Below are 16496 nucleotides of genomic sequence, written 5' to 3' on the forward strand. Positions count from 1 at the left end.
ATTCCTACATATATAACTTTGCATTTGGCTTTACTAAAACACAGACAATTTTGTTTGAATGGTTTCAGACCATTCTCTCTGACTGCCTTTTCTTTTAGATCTAGAGATATTGCTTATTCTGTTATACCAATAGAATAAAAACCAGCAGGATCTTATTAAGAGGGATAAGGCAAAGATGCCACATTTATTGTAAATATGATAAAGCAAAAGATAAAAGTAAACAACGTTGTTTGACTACTTATTTTTTATACACACACACACAGAGAGAGAGAGGTTCATTCACACAATCATTCATTCAAGTTCTGTATAGATGTTATAGTTACCAGCCTAGAAGTTGCTCATGCCAAGTTACTGGCCAGGTATCTTGGTCATGAGGATGGAGCCGAGTCTGTGTCAGATGCACCTGATGCTCCTGGAGGCTGGCAGCAGAACCAGAGACTCAAAGTCATCAGTCTTTAGAGTCCATTCTTATAGGAATTAATTCCTATGGGAACTGTTTCATCCTGCTGTTGCTGACTCAATCAGCAGATGGCACATTTCTGTCCAAAGTGGCACATTCCTGGTGGCTCCACACTGTCCAAAGTTTGTGTTTCTCATCCTTCCACGTGATGGGGTGGATCCCAGTTTACCCTCAGGGGGTTGTCTGGTGGTCCTACTTGACACATTCTTCGGCCGATGGCTACTCCCTTTCTAGGCTGGCACCTCCCTAACCATCCATGTATATCAAGCATTCATCAGCATACATTCCATATTTTAATTTACTGTCTCCACCACTTTCAAGGTGTGTGCTAATTCATTTGAGACTCCCGGCCCTTTAATCACAGAGGGTGGGGGTCTGTCCTAGGAGCTGTTGAATGAAGTGAAAGTCACTTAACAGCTTATAGTGTTTGTTTACATTGTATCAATTACTTCAAGAGCAAAGTCAATTAACTTGTTTGTAAGTTTTACATAGTAATAAAGTATCTTTCATAGGATAGATACAATCAATGGTTTCTACAGACAGTAGCTTACAAGTTTTAACAGAAGACCCAAGAGATTTTTGTACTTGGTGAAACTGTTGGATTTTAAAGTGTGGGGGACAAATTATGAGGGGGTCACTGTCACTTGGGGGGGGGTCACTGTTAGTACCTTCTTTTATATCCCTACAATTCCACTGTAAAAAGGAAAAGGAATGAACACAGTACACTGAAATTACAAAAACCAATGTCTGGTCTGTACATTTTTTTATAGTGGTGTAACTTCTTTTAAAAAAATAATCACATCCCTCACCAAAATAATTACATTGTGGACAGTTATACTGATATAAAGTTGCCTTAGAGAATTTTTCACTTGGCCACAGCTCAAAGAGCCGAGAAGCAACATACCAGGGTACAATCCAGACCAATGAGTAGCTGGGTCACCCCCGCCATGTAACCTGGGGTGCCCTTTACAATGCCTTGCTGCTGCAGCCTCCAAACTGGACTGCTCACAAACAGCCTCCAGCATGTAAGTCACGCTCAGCTATGTCTGTGTGCTGCAGCCAGCCAGCCACACCTTGCCTCTTACCAGCCTTAAGCACTCCTACAGCTTACACCAACATGCTCCTATCCCAAATTTTCCCCCATAAACCTACATCCTGCATTATCCAGCCCTCACCTGGACAGCACAAATAGATTGAGTCTTATTCATTTCAGGGAATAATATGCACACAATTTGTTACTCCAAATGGAGTTACCCACACACTTCAACTTGAACATACTGGATTAGATACAGTTAATAAACTAGTTTTATTGTTTTGAGAGAGACTTTAAGTGAATACAAGCAATGCAGCATAAAAATTAGAAATGGTCACAAGAAAAATAAAGATGAAAATGCTTACTGGTGCCTAACTCAGCAATATTAGATTCAAAGTAATGTTTTCTCACCACGTGCTTTCAGCAGTCTTACTGACCAAACTCTTCAGGCCAGGACTCATTCCCCAGAGTCCAAGAGCTGCTTTGTATTGGCAGTAACCTACTTGATGAGCAAACCCCACAGTATTTTGGGCGCTGCAGGGATCTTTAGCTTAGGTAAAAGAAGCGTTGCTGTAAAGTGAATGGGGGAAGCTAAAACACAAACGAGTAAAGTTCAGCAAGAGAGAGAGGAGCAACCAAGTTAACCATAAAAGTTATTTCTTGAATAATAGTGATAACTACACAAGGAGGACTAAACCAACATAACATACATGATTAAAGGTTAATACCTAAGGTAGAAAGGAAAACAGAGAGAGAGAAAAAGGGGGGATCTCACCCACTCCATGAGGCTTGAACTGGTGAGGGTTCCCAGATGATGGTGGTAGCGGAGGGTCCTGAATGCTGGAGACAGGCAGAGCCCCCAGCACGATCAGGCAGGAGAAGATGGAGTTCCAGTGGAACTGATGCCTAGTTTGGATCTAAGCATCAGAACCCTGACTAGAGGGTGAGTAGGGATTTTGTAGAGAAAATACAATTGTTCAAGCGAGAACATTAGATTTGTTTATAGGTAAGCTGATGACTCAAGGGTTTTCTTTAGGCTAGACAATAGGAGCTGATCACTCTTGGCTATGGGTGGTGTTTTCTTCCAGGGAGCTCACAATGCAACTAGGCTGCTTCAGTATTTGGATATCAATTAAGGATTCCTTACTAGAATTGGTCTGATAACTGCTGAGCTGGGTGTGTGCAGGTGTAGGTTCATTAGCATCTGGAGCAGAGATTCCCAGGATGCAGTGCTTCCCTGCTTTTTCTGGTCCCAGAGTTCAGTGCAGTTCTCTGTTCTCCATTCTGTATGTAAATTGAGATGTCTCCCTGTCCCATCTTTCATGCAGATGAGGCTAGGAGAGTTGTCTTTGCTCTCCATTCTGTATGCTAGAGGGGTCTAGGTGTGTCTCCCAACGCCCTTCACTGCTCTCTGCAAGTTTTTTCCCCCTCTAATGGGTTTTGGTTTAAGCAGAGGCTGGGGGGAGGAGGGGTGTCTTTCATGAGTCAGGCTGGATACTGCACTCTGGTTCCCGAAGAACACAGAGGTTTCTGGTATCAAGGGTCACCTAGTGGACGCGCCGGCCCTGCCCCCCAGTAAACTGTAATACAGTAGCAACAATCTTTCCCTTTGTCCTCAGTTCCAGTATCTTCCACTACACCCAGCCGGAATTAAGTTAATTGGCTGGGAATCTGCTGAAATAATTGCCATAAAATGGTCAATGCTGACATTAGGCTTCAGAGTAAAAACACAATTGCTGCTAGGGAGACAGTTTCTCTCTCTGAAGGCTATTATTCCAAAATGTCTGCTGAGTCAGGCGGACATCGCTACTTAAGTTTACACTAATTTCTCCTTGTGCGTGTTATCTTCCTAATGATAAGAGCAAAGATTTAATTTTTTAAGTGAAAGTTCATAGCCTGGAGGTAGGCAAATTCAAAATATACAAGAGCCATTATCTGGTCAGGTAATTCCATTATACTGGGCTCCTGGGGTGTAGCTAAACAGCATTTCCTCCACTGCAGAGATTAATCAACTGGAGAAAATTATGCCAAGCACCATCATCTGACTGTAGAGCTGGTATTTGCTTTTGTCTTTTTAAAGAGGACACCCGTACTAGAGCCATTTCAATCGCAGCTCTTTTTAAAACGACTTTTAACAAAGTAATTAAAAAGAACAGTTTTTTGTCCTAGCTTAACAATGGTCGTATATGGGGAAAGTTACATGTTTTGGATTCCAGCAAAGCCAGTTGTGCAACTGATATATAACACACTTTGCTGCATTTCAACATTTTACTTAAATGAAATCAGTGATTGTCCAAGTAACAACAAAGAAACCCGATGCTTATAAACGGTGAGTGGCCTATGCCACTGTTATGGGCTGATCCTCTACCAGACTGGGCCCTGGGCAATGGGAAAACTTTGTGCACCTCCGGTCAGTTTTGTGCTAAAGTCTCTTTGCTGTTTGATGCCATTTGGAAAAACCCTACAATTTCTACTAAATAACTCAACTTCATTCTTTTTAAAATCGGGTTAACACCGCCTGGTTTTTGTGTGACAGCTTGTGGAATGACAAATCCAGAACGAAGGATTGCATTCTATAGGCCATGTTAAGATTATTTCAGAGTAGTAGATAGAATTTAGTCCCTATTAAAGGCTTTAAGAAAACTCCCCCCCCCGCCCCTAACAAAAATGTTAATTTATCATAGCAGCTGAAAGGGTAAGGAACCCAGGACTATAATTTAGAGAGTGCTTCCATGTTATTTAGCTCATCATTGATCAGGGCCGGCTCCAGCATTTCTGCCGCCCCAAGCGCAAAAAAAAAAAAAAAAAAAGCCGCGATTGGTGGCAGCAGTTCAGCGGCAGGTCCTTTGCTCCTAGAGGGAGTGAGGGACCTGCCACCCCCGCATTGCCGCACATGCTGCCCCTCTCGGTTGGCTGCCCTAAGCACCTGCTTGTTAAGCTGGTGCCTGGAGCCGGCCCTGTCATTGATACAATTCAAAGTAGAATTTCAATGTTCTAAGACTAAAAATGCAGGAGAGGAGTCAGAAAAAGGGACAGTGACTTGTTTCCGCCCGGTTTCGAACCGGGGACCTTTCGCGTGTTAGGCGAACGTGATAACCACTACACTACGGAAACCCAGCTTAGTTACAACCCTCCCATGGTCTCTGTTATACTTTATATAGACGCGTGGTTGTGTATTATCAATACTTTGGTGTGTAGGTTTGTGCACTGCCAGATGCAGAAACTACTTGGTGTCACGGGGCTTCTCTTTGTTTGCCACAACGTTTGTCGAAGGCACAGGAATATGGTCTCCAGCTACAGACGCTACTTAATGCAGTGTCTATATCTGTGGCCTTCCTGCTCACAAAGCCACCGCCCCCGCCCCAGGCTGGCACAGCGCGGCACGCACAGGACACAGCGGCCCGCCTCGGGCAGGCTCGCTAGCGACAGGACACTCCCCCCGTCAGTGCGCGCGCGAAGGAAAGCGGGGGGCAGAGGGGGGTCTGCGGGTGCCAGCCCCGGGTGCGCATGGCTCGCCCCCCCAGCTCCGTGCGGGGAGCGCAGCGCAGCGCCCCTCGGGCCAGCAGGAGACAGCCGCCGGCAGCGGGGCAATGTCTGGTCTGCGCTCCCAGCCCGTCCCCCGCCTGGCTCCAATCCCGGCCCAGCCTCTATAATAAAAAGTGCCAGGCCGGGAGCAGAGCGAGCCGCCCCCAGTGCAATCAGCAGCACCTGATTCCCTCTTCCCGTGCTGGGTGGTAGCAGCCCCCGCCCCCCCGAGAATAAAACACTCCCACCCCCGTCCCTGGGTGGGCTCGAACCACCAACCTTTCGGTTAACAGCCGAACGCGCTAACCGATTGCGCCACAGAGACCGAGGCGGAAAAACATCTTGCGTGATGGGTAGTGAGGCGCGCCCCCGGCTGGGCGGGGAGCGCGAGCCCCGGGCCGTGAGCGCTGGCGGGGCTGGAGGTGGCTGGGAGCAGGGAGCCGGGGGGCTGCTGGGCGGTTGCACGGGACTGGGGTGAGGGGGGTGCCCCAGGGATGGGACAAGCAGGCGGTGCCATGGCAACAGGGGTCCATGGGGGGAGAACGGGGCCCGGCAAGAAAATGGGGGCGCGGGACGAGGAGCGCGCACGGGTCTGGGGGGAAGTGGAGCAGCCGAGGTGGGGGGGGGCGTGACACTCTGCTGCCGGTGCTTAGAGCCCCAGGTGCTGCGGGACGCCGCGGAGCCGACCCCAGCCCAGAAACTCCGCTGCTCCGAGAGCTGATCGCACAGGACGGGCCCCACCGCAGAGTCCTTACCGGCGGGCGGGGAAATACCGAGCCATGCGGGGTATGTTTATTCCAGCCAGCCACCCCCTGGAGATTAGCGCCTTCAGTGCAGCTTTCCAGCAGCCCTAGTCACTTGCAGGGAAAGTCAGGAAATCCCCTCCTCTCTCCACGGTATCACACCGCCCCAGGGCCCTTAGTGATCCGTATTGTTGTTTGCTCACTCCATGGCAATTACACACTCTTCACCTTGGTCTCAGTGTCTGTGACCATGCTCAGGCTTTGTCTCTCTCTCTCTCTCACACACACACTCCCCCGTCAGGAATTTAAGAAATGAATTACTGCTTCCTTAGGCAAGGAATTTGTCCTTTATAGATTTAAAGCATTTAACACGCCTTCTCTCCAATCTGATTTATCCATACTGCAGTACTACACATTTCAGAATCATGGAGACATGCTGAATAAGGAGAGAGAGGGGCTATATGGAGACTGAGGACTGTCCCATCCTACAGGAAGTGTTTAGCAAACAATGGCAATACAGTAATAATGCTTTGCATTTATGTAGTATTTTTCATCCAGAGGTGTCAGCATGCTTCAAAAAAGTGCTTATGAATCAGTATCTTATTTCACAGGTGGGTAAACTGAGGCAGAGAGCAACTCAGTGACATGATCCCAAACAGAGACCAACTGTCCTGTCTCCTAATCCTGTGCTCTAATTCCTCATGTTGCCAGTCTTCAATCTGAGTGTTTTTCTTTCAGCCTGCAAACACAAGGTCTAAAGATGTCCATGAGATTTGCATAATCAGTACAGATGTGCATTGCTGTTTGGAAGAGAAAATTGTTGCCCTCAGTTTTACCTTTTGTGAATGCCCTAACCCTAACCCTGTCCTTTCCCTCACATGAGGCACACAGCAACATGAGGCACACAGCAACTGTGACTTGAGTTGAGGGAATGGATGGTTTTAGGGATACCAGAATGCTTTACAACTCTTTAGAAATGTAAAAATGGAGATGTTTTTAAAAATATATACATACTGGTCCAGAAAATAGTGAGGTGGGTGTTCATTCAGATGAAATGATTAGTGAGTGAGTCACAATACTCCAGGACAGTGAGGGAGGATGGGCAGCAGGTATATGGATTGTGGCACAGCTGTGGTTACAAGTGTGGCTCTGAAGAAGCAAACAGTATATAAGGTCTTAGCATCATGTGGCTACACTGGAACTCAGCTTGTGCAGAATCTAAGCTTTCTTATAAAAAAGAAAAGTACCTTTCTAGGCCCCTAGGGCTGCAGGGGGACTCTTCCAAGCATGGAGAACATGCACACTAATGTCATGGTGTCTGCTTGAGTCCAGACCACCTGAAACTGATTCAGAGGGGTGAACCACCCTTGCCCTGTTGATCTCAATCCCGAGGCAACTCTAAAGCGCAGTGAGGACACTTCATTGTCACCATTACCAGTATCATTGCTGATCATTTTGGGGAATGGAACAGGAACAGGGGTGGGAACTGGAAGTTGCTGCAGGGAAGCAAATATAAAGGGAAGGACTGAAGAGATTCACAAAGATCGAAAAAAGGGAGAGAAAGGAAGAGAAACAAAGGGCAGAAGTTTACACAGAGTATTAAGCATGACAGTAAGAGACTGAATAAATAATAAAAGAGTAGTCACTACATAATGGCTGTATTCACCTATTAATCCCTGTGCAAACCTCCCAGTGACATGACTGGGAAATCTGGCAAGGATTGAGGTGAGTATGAAGTCCTGAATTTATATCCCATCCCACAGAGCATACTAAGGGATGGTCTACACTGGGGGGGGGAGGGGGAGTTTGATCTAAGATACGCAACTTCAGATATGCTATTCGCGTAGCTGAAGTCAAAGTATCTTAGTTCGACTTACCTGGCTGTCCTCACGGCAGCAAGTCGACCACCGCGGCTCCCCTGTCAACTCCACTTACTCCTCCTGCCGAGGTGGAGTACAGGGATCAATTACCCAATCCGGCGGGTAGTGTAGACGTGGCCTTAAACATGGTCTTCAGATCTCTCCTCTGAATGAGTTTGATGTAAAATGCATCACAAAAACCCTGAAAAGAAAGGTAACAACTGAAAGGAGGGAAATTCCTTAAAGTCTTTGTAGAATGATTACTTTAAATATTTTATGCTTGTCTCATTAGTTTGGCCAAGAAAACATTCTGTGAACAATCTGCTTGGTAAAAGTAAATGCAGGGGAAGGCTTTGTAACACTGTGATTAGTGGAAAGGGACACAATCAACTTGAAATCTAGTCCATAAAAAACAATTAGTTTAAAGTAATTTCAGTTACCTGACTATGAGCAACCCTACCAATTGTTGTGGTTTTGGAACCACATTTTTCTATTTTTTAACCTGTTTTTCTCTCCCTGTTGCGGTTTGAAAAGCCACACAAACAGCAGGAGAAACTAAGGCCTCAATCTTGCAAATATTTTACAGTTTGGGGTATTGGAACAATTCCAGTGAGTAAATAGTTGAAGTCAATAAGACTACTCTGGTGATGAGTAAAGCTACATATTGCTTAAGTGTTTGCTGGAGCAGGGCCTAACAGAATATATAGAGGAAACAATGAAACTGACTATACACAAAGCTCTGTCAAATACACAACTGAAATAAAGAGAGGGACTATTTTTCTCTAATGTCCTTCCTTTAGTTCAGGGGTCGGCAACCTGCGGCATGCATGCCAAAGGCAGATTTTTAGTGGCACACTGCTGCCATCTGGGGTCCTGGCTGCTGGCCACGCTCAGCGCGCTGCTGGCCTGGATTACGGAACCCCAGACCAGCAGCACGATGAGCCGCTCAGCCTGCTGCCGGTCTGGGGTTCCGGCTGCCGGCCCCGCTCAGCCCACTGCCGGCCTGGATGGACAGAACCCGGGCCAGCAGCAGGCTGAGTGGGGCCGGCAGCTGGGACCCTGGCTGGCAGGGGCCAGCGGACAGAACCCCAGTCTGGCACGCGAAACTTAAATTAATGAAGACTTGCCACACCACTTCTCAAAGGTTGCCGACCTCTGCTTTAGTTATAGGAATCTTAGGTGTCAGTTGTAACAATGGTAGGTTAAAAAATAAAATCCAATCAGAAAGCAGTGTAATTTTTTAGGCTCAGACAACACCAGCCACATCTTCCCTTGTTGCTGCTTTGTGGATGCTTTAAATTACATCCACGGCTTCCTAGGAACCTCACTGGGAAAAGCTGCTGTGGGGATGGGCTGAATCAGTGCATCTTGGCTGGCCTCTATGACCCGTCCCTGCCCAGCACCACTCACTGGGGGAAGTGGAGCTGCTTTATCAAAAAACTGCCCCTTAGAGGATTCTTTGCTGGTGGAGCCCCTGAATGAATTTAGCCCTGTAGTTTCACCTCTTCTCTTACACCTCTTTTTGTACCCAGATATGAATTCTTTCCTTCTTTTTCCTGGGGTGACCCTCCCATGGCTGTCTGTATGACAGGAGCATGGAATGTGGCCCCAGATTTACTTAGTAAGAAGGTGCCATTTTTACATAGTATACGTTCCGACTGTAACCACAGTTTCCAAGCATCTATTTTTGGCATTGCTACATTTTAACCACAGCTTTGGGTACTTTTTGGAAGGGAGGTAGGGCCATTCCCCACAGCTATTCCCCAATTTAACAGGTCACTCTCATGTTAGACCCAGATTTCCTGCTATGCCACACAAGACCTCGTTTTCAGTACTGTGCAACATAGTGACATAGAGAATCCTGAGCCTGGATATTGCAGCCACTAAAGACCTTATGTTTAAAGAAATAGCACCACCTATTATTTCATGTTATACTGCAGCCGTTTTTCTCATGTTCCTCATTCTGGGTGTGTATCATACATTGTAAAGGCCTACGTTATTATTGCTGATTTGGGTAGTGTCAGGCTAGGCTATAAGGGGAGAGTGTGTTTATGTACTTGGCCCTTACGTGTTGATTTATGTTTTCAAAGCACTATGCAAACATAAACAAATTAGTCAGGGGTCCATTGCATTATATTTGCGACATAACATGATGCCTACAAACCATTTGAAATTATAATAAATTCAATTGAGCATATTTTAATATCATACACAAGCATCTTACCTGAGTCCTTGAAGCTAATTATCAAGTAGTAGCACATGAAAGCAGAGAGGGGATGAATACTACCAGTAGGCATTTTAGGTCTGTGTGTCCATATTCAGTGTTACTATTACATTAAAGGATTATTTTGAATCGCTCTTAAAGATGTCCAAAGGGGGGGATTAATGTGTTGGAAATCCTACAGCACAACTGGAAAAGCTTTCCAGAATTATACATTTCCATGGGCTCTACTCCTACACTGCCAGATTTATTGCCCTCAAACAGGAAAAAGTGAATTTCAAATAGAAGCTGAGGCAGCCGTAGGGGCTGGGTTCTAGTTGTAATGAACAGTGTCAAACTACCTTAGAGTGATTCTGCAACAGTAGGAGCAAGGGCTATTGATTGGCATGAGTAGCACAGAGGCAGATTAGGGGTTTGTGGGCCAGAGCAAGTGGCCCCAACTCCACTCCCCAGCAGGAGTGCCAGATAGGGGGAGCGGGTTGGGGGGCGGGGCACCCATTTTTCCAGGGCCCCCCCAATTGTCTGGGGCCCTTGGGCAGAAACCCAGTGGCTAATCTGCCACTGCATAAAGCAGCTCTTTCTGGTAGATAGAAGTTGGTTCCTAACCCTGATTTTGCTAGTAGGTGCTCTGGTATATAATGAGCTAAAAAGAGGAGAAACAAGAGATTTCATTGGGCTGGCATGCTTATTGCTGAAATGAAGACAGTTTTATATGCAGCTGTGGTGGAAGCCATTTTCAGAGAGCTTTAAGCTTCAGTTAAATCCTTTGTAGCCTAGAACTTTGCCATCCCCAAATTGCAACAGAGTTCCTGCATCCTATCAGCCAGTACAACACCCCCAGGCTTCAAAAGGTAAAATTACCTAGGCCTAGGATTCCCAAAAAGAGGACACTGCTGGGGAGTGGGAGGGAGAGCTGGTGGGGATATTGGGGGGGGGGATGCTGGAGGGGTGTGTGTGTACTGGGAGGAGGTACCTGGGACCTCACTCTTGAGGTGGGGGGCAGTGTTGCTCCCTGTTACAGTGGCAGCGCGGCTGGCACAAGCCCAGGACACAGCGCCAACCTTCAGTTAGCGCCTCCCTGTGGGAATCCCCACCCCAGGGCTGAGAGCCAGGGATGTGGGTGTGCGGGATCTGGCAGCTGAGGCTGCAGGGGAATGAACCAATCAGCTGCGGATGCAGGGAGGGACCAATCGGGAAGCAGACCAATCAGGGGTCTTTCTGAGCTACAGCATCCACTCTGCAAAACTCCTGTTATTTGAAAAATCCTCCAAGACAGAGGACAGAGGCTCAAAAAAGAGGCAATGTCCTGGAAAACCAGGACGTATGGTAATCCTACCTGGGCCTGACTCTCCATTCCATTACACCCAGGGGTGAAAGTAAGATAAAAGACTTACCAGTACGGGGGGCCCGGCTCTGGGCCCCCAGAAGGGTTGGGGCCTCAGGCAGAAGGGGCAGAGCTGGGGATCAGCCTCCCACAGCCAGCCCTTCCAGGCTGCCTGGCCCACGTTGCCTCGGGCTCCAGCAGCAATTTAAAGGGCCCGGGGCAGCAGCGGCAGCCAGAAGCCCTTTTAAATCACCAGGCCCCAGTGCAGCTGTCCCTTTTGCGCCCCCCATGTCGGCGGCCCTGGGGGGGCCAAAAGGGGCAGTGATGTTAAAGCACTGCTGCAACAGCGCTTTAAGGAGGGTCCTTAAAGTGCTGCCGCAGCAGTGCTTTAACATGGGTTGTGTAGGGGCCGGTACCGGTGGCCACTTCTTACCGGTACGCCATACTGTCCCGTACCAACCCACTTTCACCTCCGATTACACCACTTTTATGCCAGCATAACTCCACTGAGGTAATGGTGTGGAGAATTAGAACCCTTCTCTGGCCCTGTTGCATCTCACCATCTTGTGGGGGATCAGTGTAAGCAGAACCTCCACCAATAGAGGGTGCTGTATCATTACCTTAGTGTTAAACTGGCTTGTACATTAGTATGTCATTGTACCTGATCTGGGTGACAGGGTGATGGTAGGAGGTTTGAGTTGTGCCTGTGTGTGCTGGAGTTGTTGTTTGCAGCATCCCAATAAATCTTTGAGTTCTCTAAGTCAGTATTACAGTCTTTCACACCATCTTGTTTTTTTCTATTGTGTGAGTGTCTTTGGAAATTGTCAGTTTATTGTTAAGCTCCTTTAATGCAGAATTAGGGCAAAACTCTGCTCTCAAATCTCCGTGGCTGATCCTGACTTTAATGTTTTGCTGTCTCTTGGTGCAGGCAAGCCCCCATCCACACAGGGAATGAATCTTAGCCATTCTCCCTGTATGCACAGGAGTCCATTCAGGAAGTTCCAGAATAGGAACTGTGTTTTCTCTAGGTCCGTTGTCTTTCATCTTGTGTTTGAGTGTCAGCATTTTTAATGTTTTCTTTGGACCTAACCCTGCTATCATCAAATAGAGTCAGAGGATATTTGCCATTGACTTAAATGGAAACAGGATCCAAGGCCTGCTGTGTGGAAAGGGGGTGTTGCAAGATCTTCCACATCCATGGAGCAGCATGTTCCTCTGGGTCTGAAAGAATGGCTGTGGTGTTCTATCTAGAGCCCATCAGCGCAGCTCCTGGAACAGCTCGAGAGCAATGCTAGGCGCGGCAACCTCTCTCAAGACTTGTTGGCAAATCTAGACCCACTTCCTGGTTGCATAGCCCCCCCATTTTGTTTTTCTTCATTATAGAAGTCCCTTCTGAAGGCACAACATACCCAATTCTGAATCAAACCCAGCGAGTGTCACTGCTGAGAATCCATTTGCAGCAGAGCCTTCATTAGGTACCAGGCTTCTCTAGAGAAGCAGCAAGGCTCAGCGCCCGGTTCTAAAATGGAAAATCATATAGCTGCAAGGGGGGAAGAATTAGTATTTCCATGGCTCCCCCCTGGTTTAGCTTCCTAGGTAAGTATTTCTGGCATTAACAGCACAGTCTCTTTCTGTCACACCAATAAGTGTCAGCCACAGAATGTATGTAGCTCTGCTTCCTGTCCTAGTGCTGAACAGGCAGTTTGGAAAGCCCCATTTCCTTTGTGTGTACGTGACTAATGATTTCAAGTGAAACCTCAAGAAGAGGAAGTGAGTGGTCTGGTTTCCAAGCTGGGAGAAAAAGGAAGAGCAACTATATCACAGCGGCTGCTCCTTGTTAAGGGTCCAATCCTGCAAGGTGCTGACATCTTCCTCCTGTCACATTGATCTTGCAGGAAGAGCTGGGGTGTTCACGAGTTTGCAGGAGGTACTGAGCACCTTGACAGATCAGACCCTTAAAGTAAACCAAGGGAATAAGAGGAAGAAAACAGGGAAAGAGTGAAAAGGGAAAAAAAGAAAGTAGTGAGAGGAAACCAAAGAGTAGGAGAAAGTGATGGGAAAGGGCATGAAATGAGCAGATAGGGAGCAGTGAGAGAAAGAAGAAAATACATAGAGATCTGGACATGTAGATAATGGCTCCATCCTTCACCATGCATAAAACCTAGTTCAGCCCCTTTGGTAAATTAGAGCAGCCTTGAGCCCCAATCCCTGACAGTTTAACAGGCTGACTCCCCTTTAATGTGAATGTCCTGCCAAAAATTAAGCCCCCTGCAACTCTTTGAAAGCAGCAGGGGGTGTGAGTTTCTAGTGCATGAGGTTTACAGTCCCTAAATCAGTCTGATCCTACTTTCATTTACACCTGTGTAAATCAGGAGTAACTGCACTGAAATCAGTGGAGCTAGTGTCAAACTGGCAGAAGTGAGAGGAGAGTCAGGCGCTATGGCGGTAGGAAGGACTGCCTCAAGGTCACACCCACCTCCAGACTGTGAAAGCTATACCTGCCTCAAGCGTCGCTCTCAGCACCTGACGATAAAGCTGCTTGGCAGGTTGTAACTTGGGGTATGTCTATACTTTGAGCTGGCAGTGTAATGTCCAGCTCAAGTAGACACACCCACCCTACCTCTGGTCAAGCTAGCATGCTAAAAACAGAAGTGCAGTCAGGGCTGTGGGAGGGGCTAGCTGCCCCAGCACTTAACTAAAGTCTCAGACAGGATCGTACCCGGCTGGCTAGCCCCTGCTGCAGGTTGTGATGCCAGAGCTGCACTTCTCTTATTAGTGTGCTAGCTCCATTCAAGTTAGTGCAGGTATGGTTATTCATGCTAGAAATTACACCTCCAGCTCAATGTGTGGAATTCCTCTGGTTAGCCCATGAAGTGAAATCATAGGGAGCACAGAAAGGGGCCAAAGGGCTGCTGGGGATGGTGAAAGAGCACTGCCAATGCTGAGCTCTGTGATCTGAAGTAAAGACAGGCTGAGCTGCAGTCTGTTACAAAGGCAACATTTGACTTGATTCTGGTGAACGGGCCCCCCCTGCTTTGCCAGACACCATCCATACCTCTGAGAATCATCCATAATATTGATAAAGCAGCTCATGCCCTTCAGTGCAAATATTGGGGACTAAGAATCTACTTGATGCCAATCCCACACACCAAACACTTCTTGAATTTCAGAAAGGGCTTGTTAAGTTCTCTTCCCAGCACCACATTTACCATAGCCCAAAGTCTTTGCAGGGAGCAGCTAACTGGCCCACTCCCTCATCTCCTGGAAAATGCACTAGGTCTCCACAGCATGGGAACCCTCATCTGAAGGAGCTTCTTGGTTGTGGAGGCAGCTGCTTCTCTCTCCCCCTTCCCCCCTCATCCCAATATTCTACACTGTTCAATGTAGCTTCTTATGCCAAGCCCATCACTATAGTATCTGAGCACCTTCCAGTAGGGCATAAAGACACACCTGCCACATGTTGGTTGTTCTCTCAGCCTCTTGTTTGATAGGGTTTTAGGGTTGTTTTTTTAATATGCATGTTGCTATGTGCAAGTTCAAAGGAATGTGCCCGGTACTTAGAGCAGAAGGTGGTGAGGTTTGTGATGGTCCTTAGTTCCCAGGAGAGTTTATTCTGTAGTCTCAGACCAGCCCCTGAGAAAGTTCTGTCTCTCACACACATGCTTTACCCTTATTGTTGAGAGTTATCTTGTGCCAGAGGAGGGACATTGTTGAACACGGTCTTAATCTCAGAGCTTCAGTCCATCTGGCCATAGAGCACCTTGAAGATAAGAACCACAACCTTAAACTTGATTTGAAATTCTATGGGAAGCCAGTGGCAGAATGTGGAGCAGTGAGACACAGAAACCCTCTCTCAGGTCCCATAACTGACTCCATTAAGTCTTTCCTGCACTCTGGGACTTTTCTTTGCATTCCAAGGCCCATCCTGCTCACATCAGCTGATCTTAAAGTCCACGTATGGTAAAAACAGATGAGTTTCTTGTTCTGCTCACTGAATAACTAAATGCACTCGAATGAATGTTTGCTGTATGTCATGGAATGTGTTCCGTAACTATTGTAACTCTATTTGCTTCCTCCCCTGTTAAGGATATGTAGCTACTTCCTACAGTATTAAATTAACAATACTGAGGAATCTCCATATACACTTCTTGCCTCCTGTTCATTGCACTGGTTTCCTCTTAGGCAATATATTGGTTACAAAACTATCCTTTTGACTTAATCTCATACCCATTTTAAGCAATGGGTTTGTCTGTTCACTCTAAGATTAAAGGTTGCTTAACAACCTTGTTCCATCCCCAAATACCATCTGCAGTCTGGGAGTCTATAGGCTACAAACTATAACTCCTGAGACCTAATCTAGCTGATATTTCCTGGGAAAAATAAAGAATTTTAGCCTGAAAAAACCCTCTCAAATTGCTATTGGGTTATTTCACCTGATTTTTTTTAAAACCCAAATTTAACAAGAGAAAACCTGGAAAAAAACAAAACAGATGGCCAGTTAGATATAAAATACTTTTATGCACCAGCTGCTTACACTAGCACACCTATCTAGACTTAGCTCCCTGTCTGCATTGAAGGCCATCCAAAAAATATCATCCCATGGTAAATTTGTTCTGGGCCACAACATTATGCATAGACCAACATCAAGGCTGATTCTAGGGTCCATTATTAGGGGGAAGTGGGTATTTTGGGGGCTCTGAATGTTACTATTTAAAAAAAACAACCTTCCAGAAGTCCAAGGGCTAGTTAGACCCTTAAAAATCTTGGATTTTTAGGCATTTAAAAAAGTAAAATTTGGCTATTGTCTATTTTTCTGTGATTTATCATTTATAATAAGGATGAAGACTCTCCAATCTGCTGCTGTTTAATTTTCCTTGTCAGACTTGCCAAAAAAAATCCCAAATGAAAAATAGAATTAAATGAAATATTGACCGTGTTGTAACACTGCTTTCTATTATAGCTGTCACAGTAAACGGCAAGGGAGATACAGTTTATACATTGCACCTAATCTTATTACTGTAATTATTTCTGCTGATAACCCCAAATGCAAATGCATGGTTTAAAGCAAGTTAACAAGATGATGCTAAATTGTAGTGTTCTTACTGTGAAGATCCTCCAAGTGGAATCTGCTTATATAGCAAACAAAACACCCATATTTTAATTTTCAGCCAGTGCTATACAACATTTGAAGCAGTAAAACCTATACTAAGAACTACTCGGCAATTAGGAAGACGCTTTCACAAAATAAGTCACTCACTAAAATAACATATTTAAAAAATAACTGTGGATTGACGGGGCACAAAGCTCTATACGGTTTTCACTTTTCAATGG

General features: G+C 46.2%; 1 protein-coding gene and 2 non-coding genes across 3 annotated transcripts in view; 1 reads left to right on the forward strand and 2 right to left on the reverse strand.

Moving 5' to 3' along the window:
- Positions 1 to 4534: 4534 nt before the first annotated feature.
- Positions 4535 to 4607, reverse strand: TRNAV-AAC. The gene has a single exon. It is a non-coding gene; the product is annotated as a tRNA-Val (tRNA).
- Positions 4608 to 5269: 662 nt separating this feature from the next.
- Positions 5270 to 5343, reverse strand: TRNAN-GUU. The gene has a single exon. It is a non-coding gene; the product is annotated as a tRNA-Asn (tRNA).
- A 331-nt stretch (positions 5344 to 5674) lies between these two features.
- LOC112117835 (arachidonate 5-lipoxygenase-activating protein) overlaps positions 5675 to 16496 on the forward strand; it is a 29612-nt gene continuing 18790 nt past the window's right edge. Inside the window, exon 1 of the mRNA XM_024215915.1 lies at positions 5675 to 5804. Within this exon, the coding sequence (XP_024071683.1) occupies positions 5798 to 5804 (7 nt within the window). The 5' untranslated portion in view covers positions 5675 to 5797. The remainder of the gene's footprint in view (positions 5805 to 16496) is intronic.

The sequence above is a fragment of the Terrapene carolina genome, unplaced genomic scaffold (genome assembly GCF_002925995.2).
Source record: "Terrapene carolina triunguis isolate 2854851 unplaced genomic scaffold, T_m_triunguis-2.0 Scaffold139, whole genome shotgun sequence".
NCBI classification, from domain to species: domain Eukaryota; kingdom Metazoa; phylum Chordata; order Testudines; family Emydidae; genus Terrapene; species Terrapene triunguis.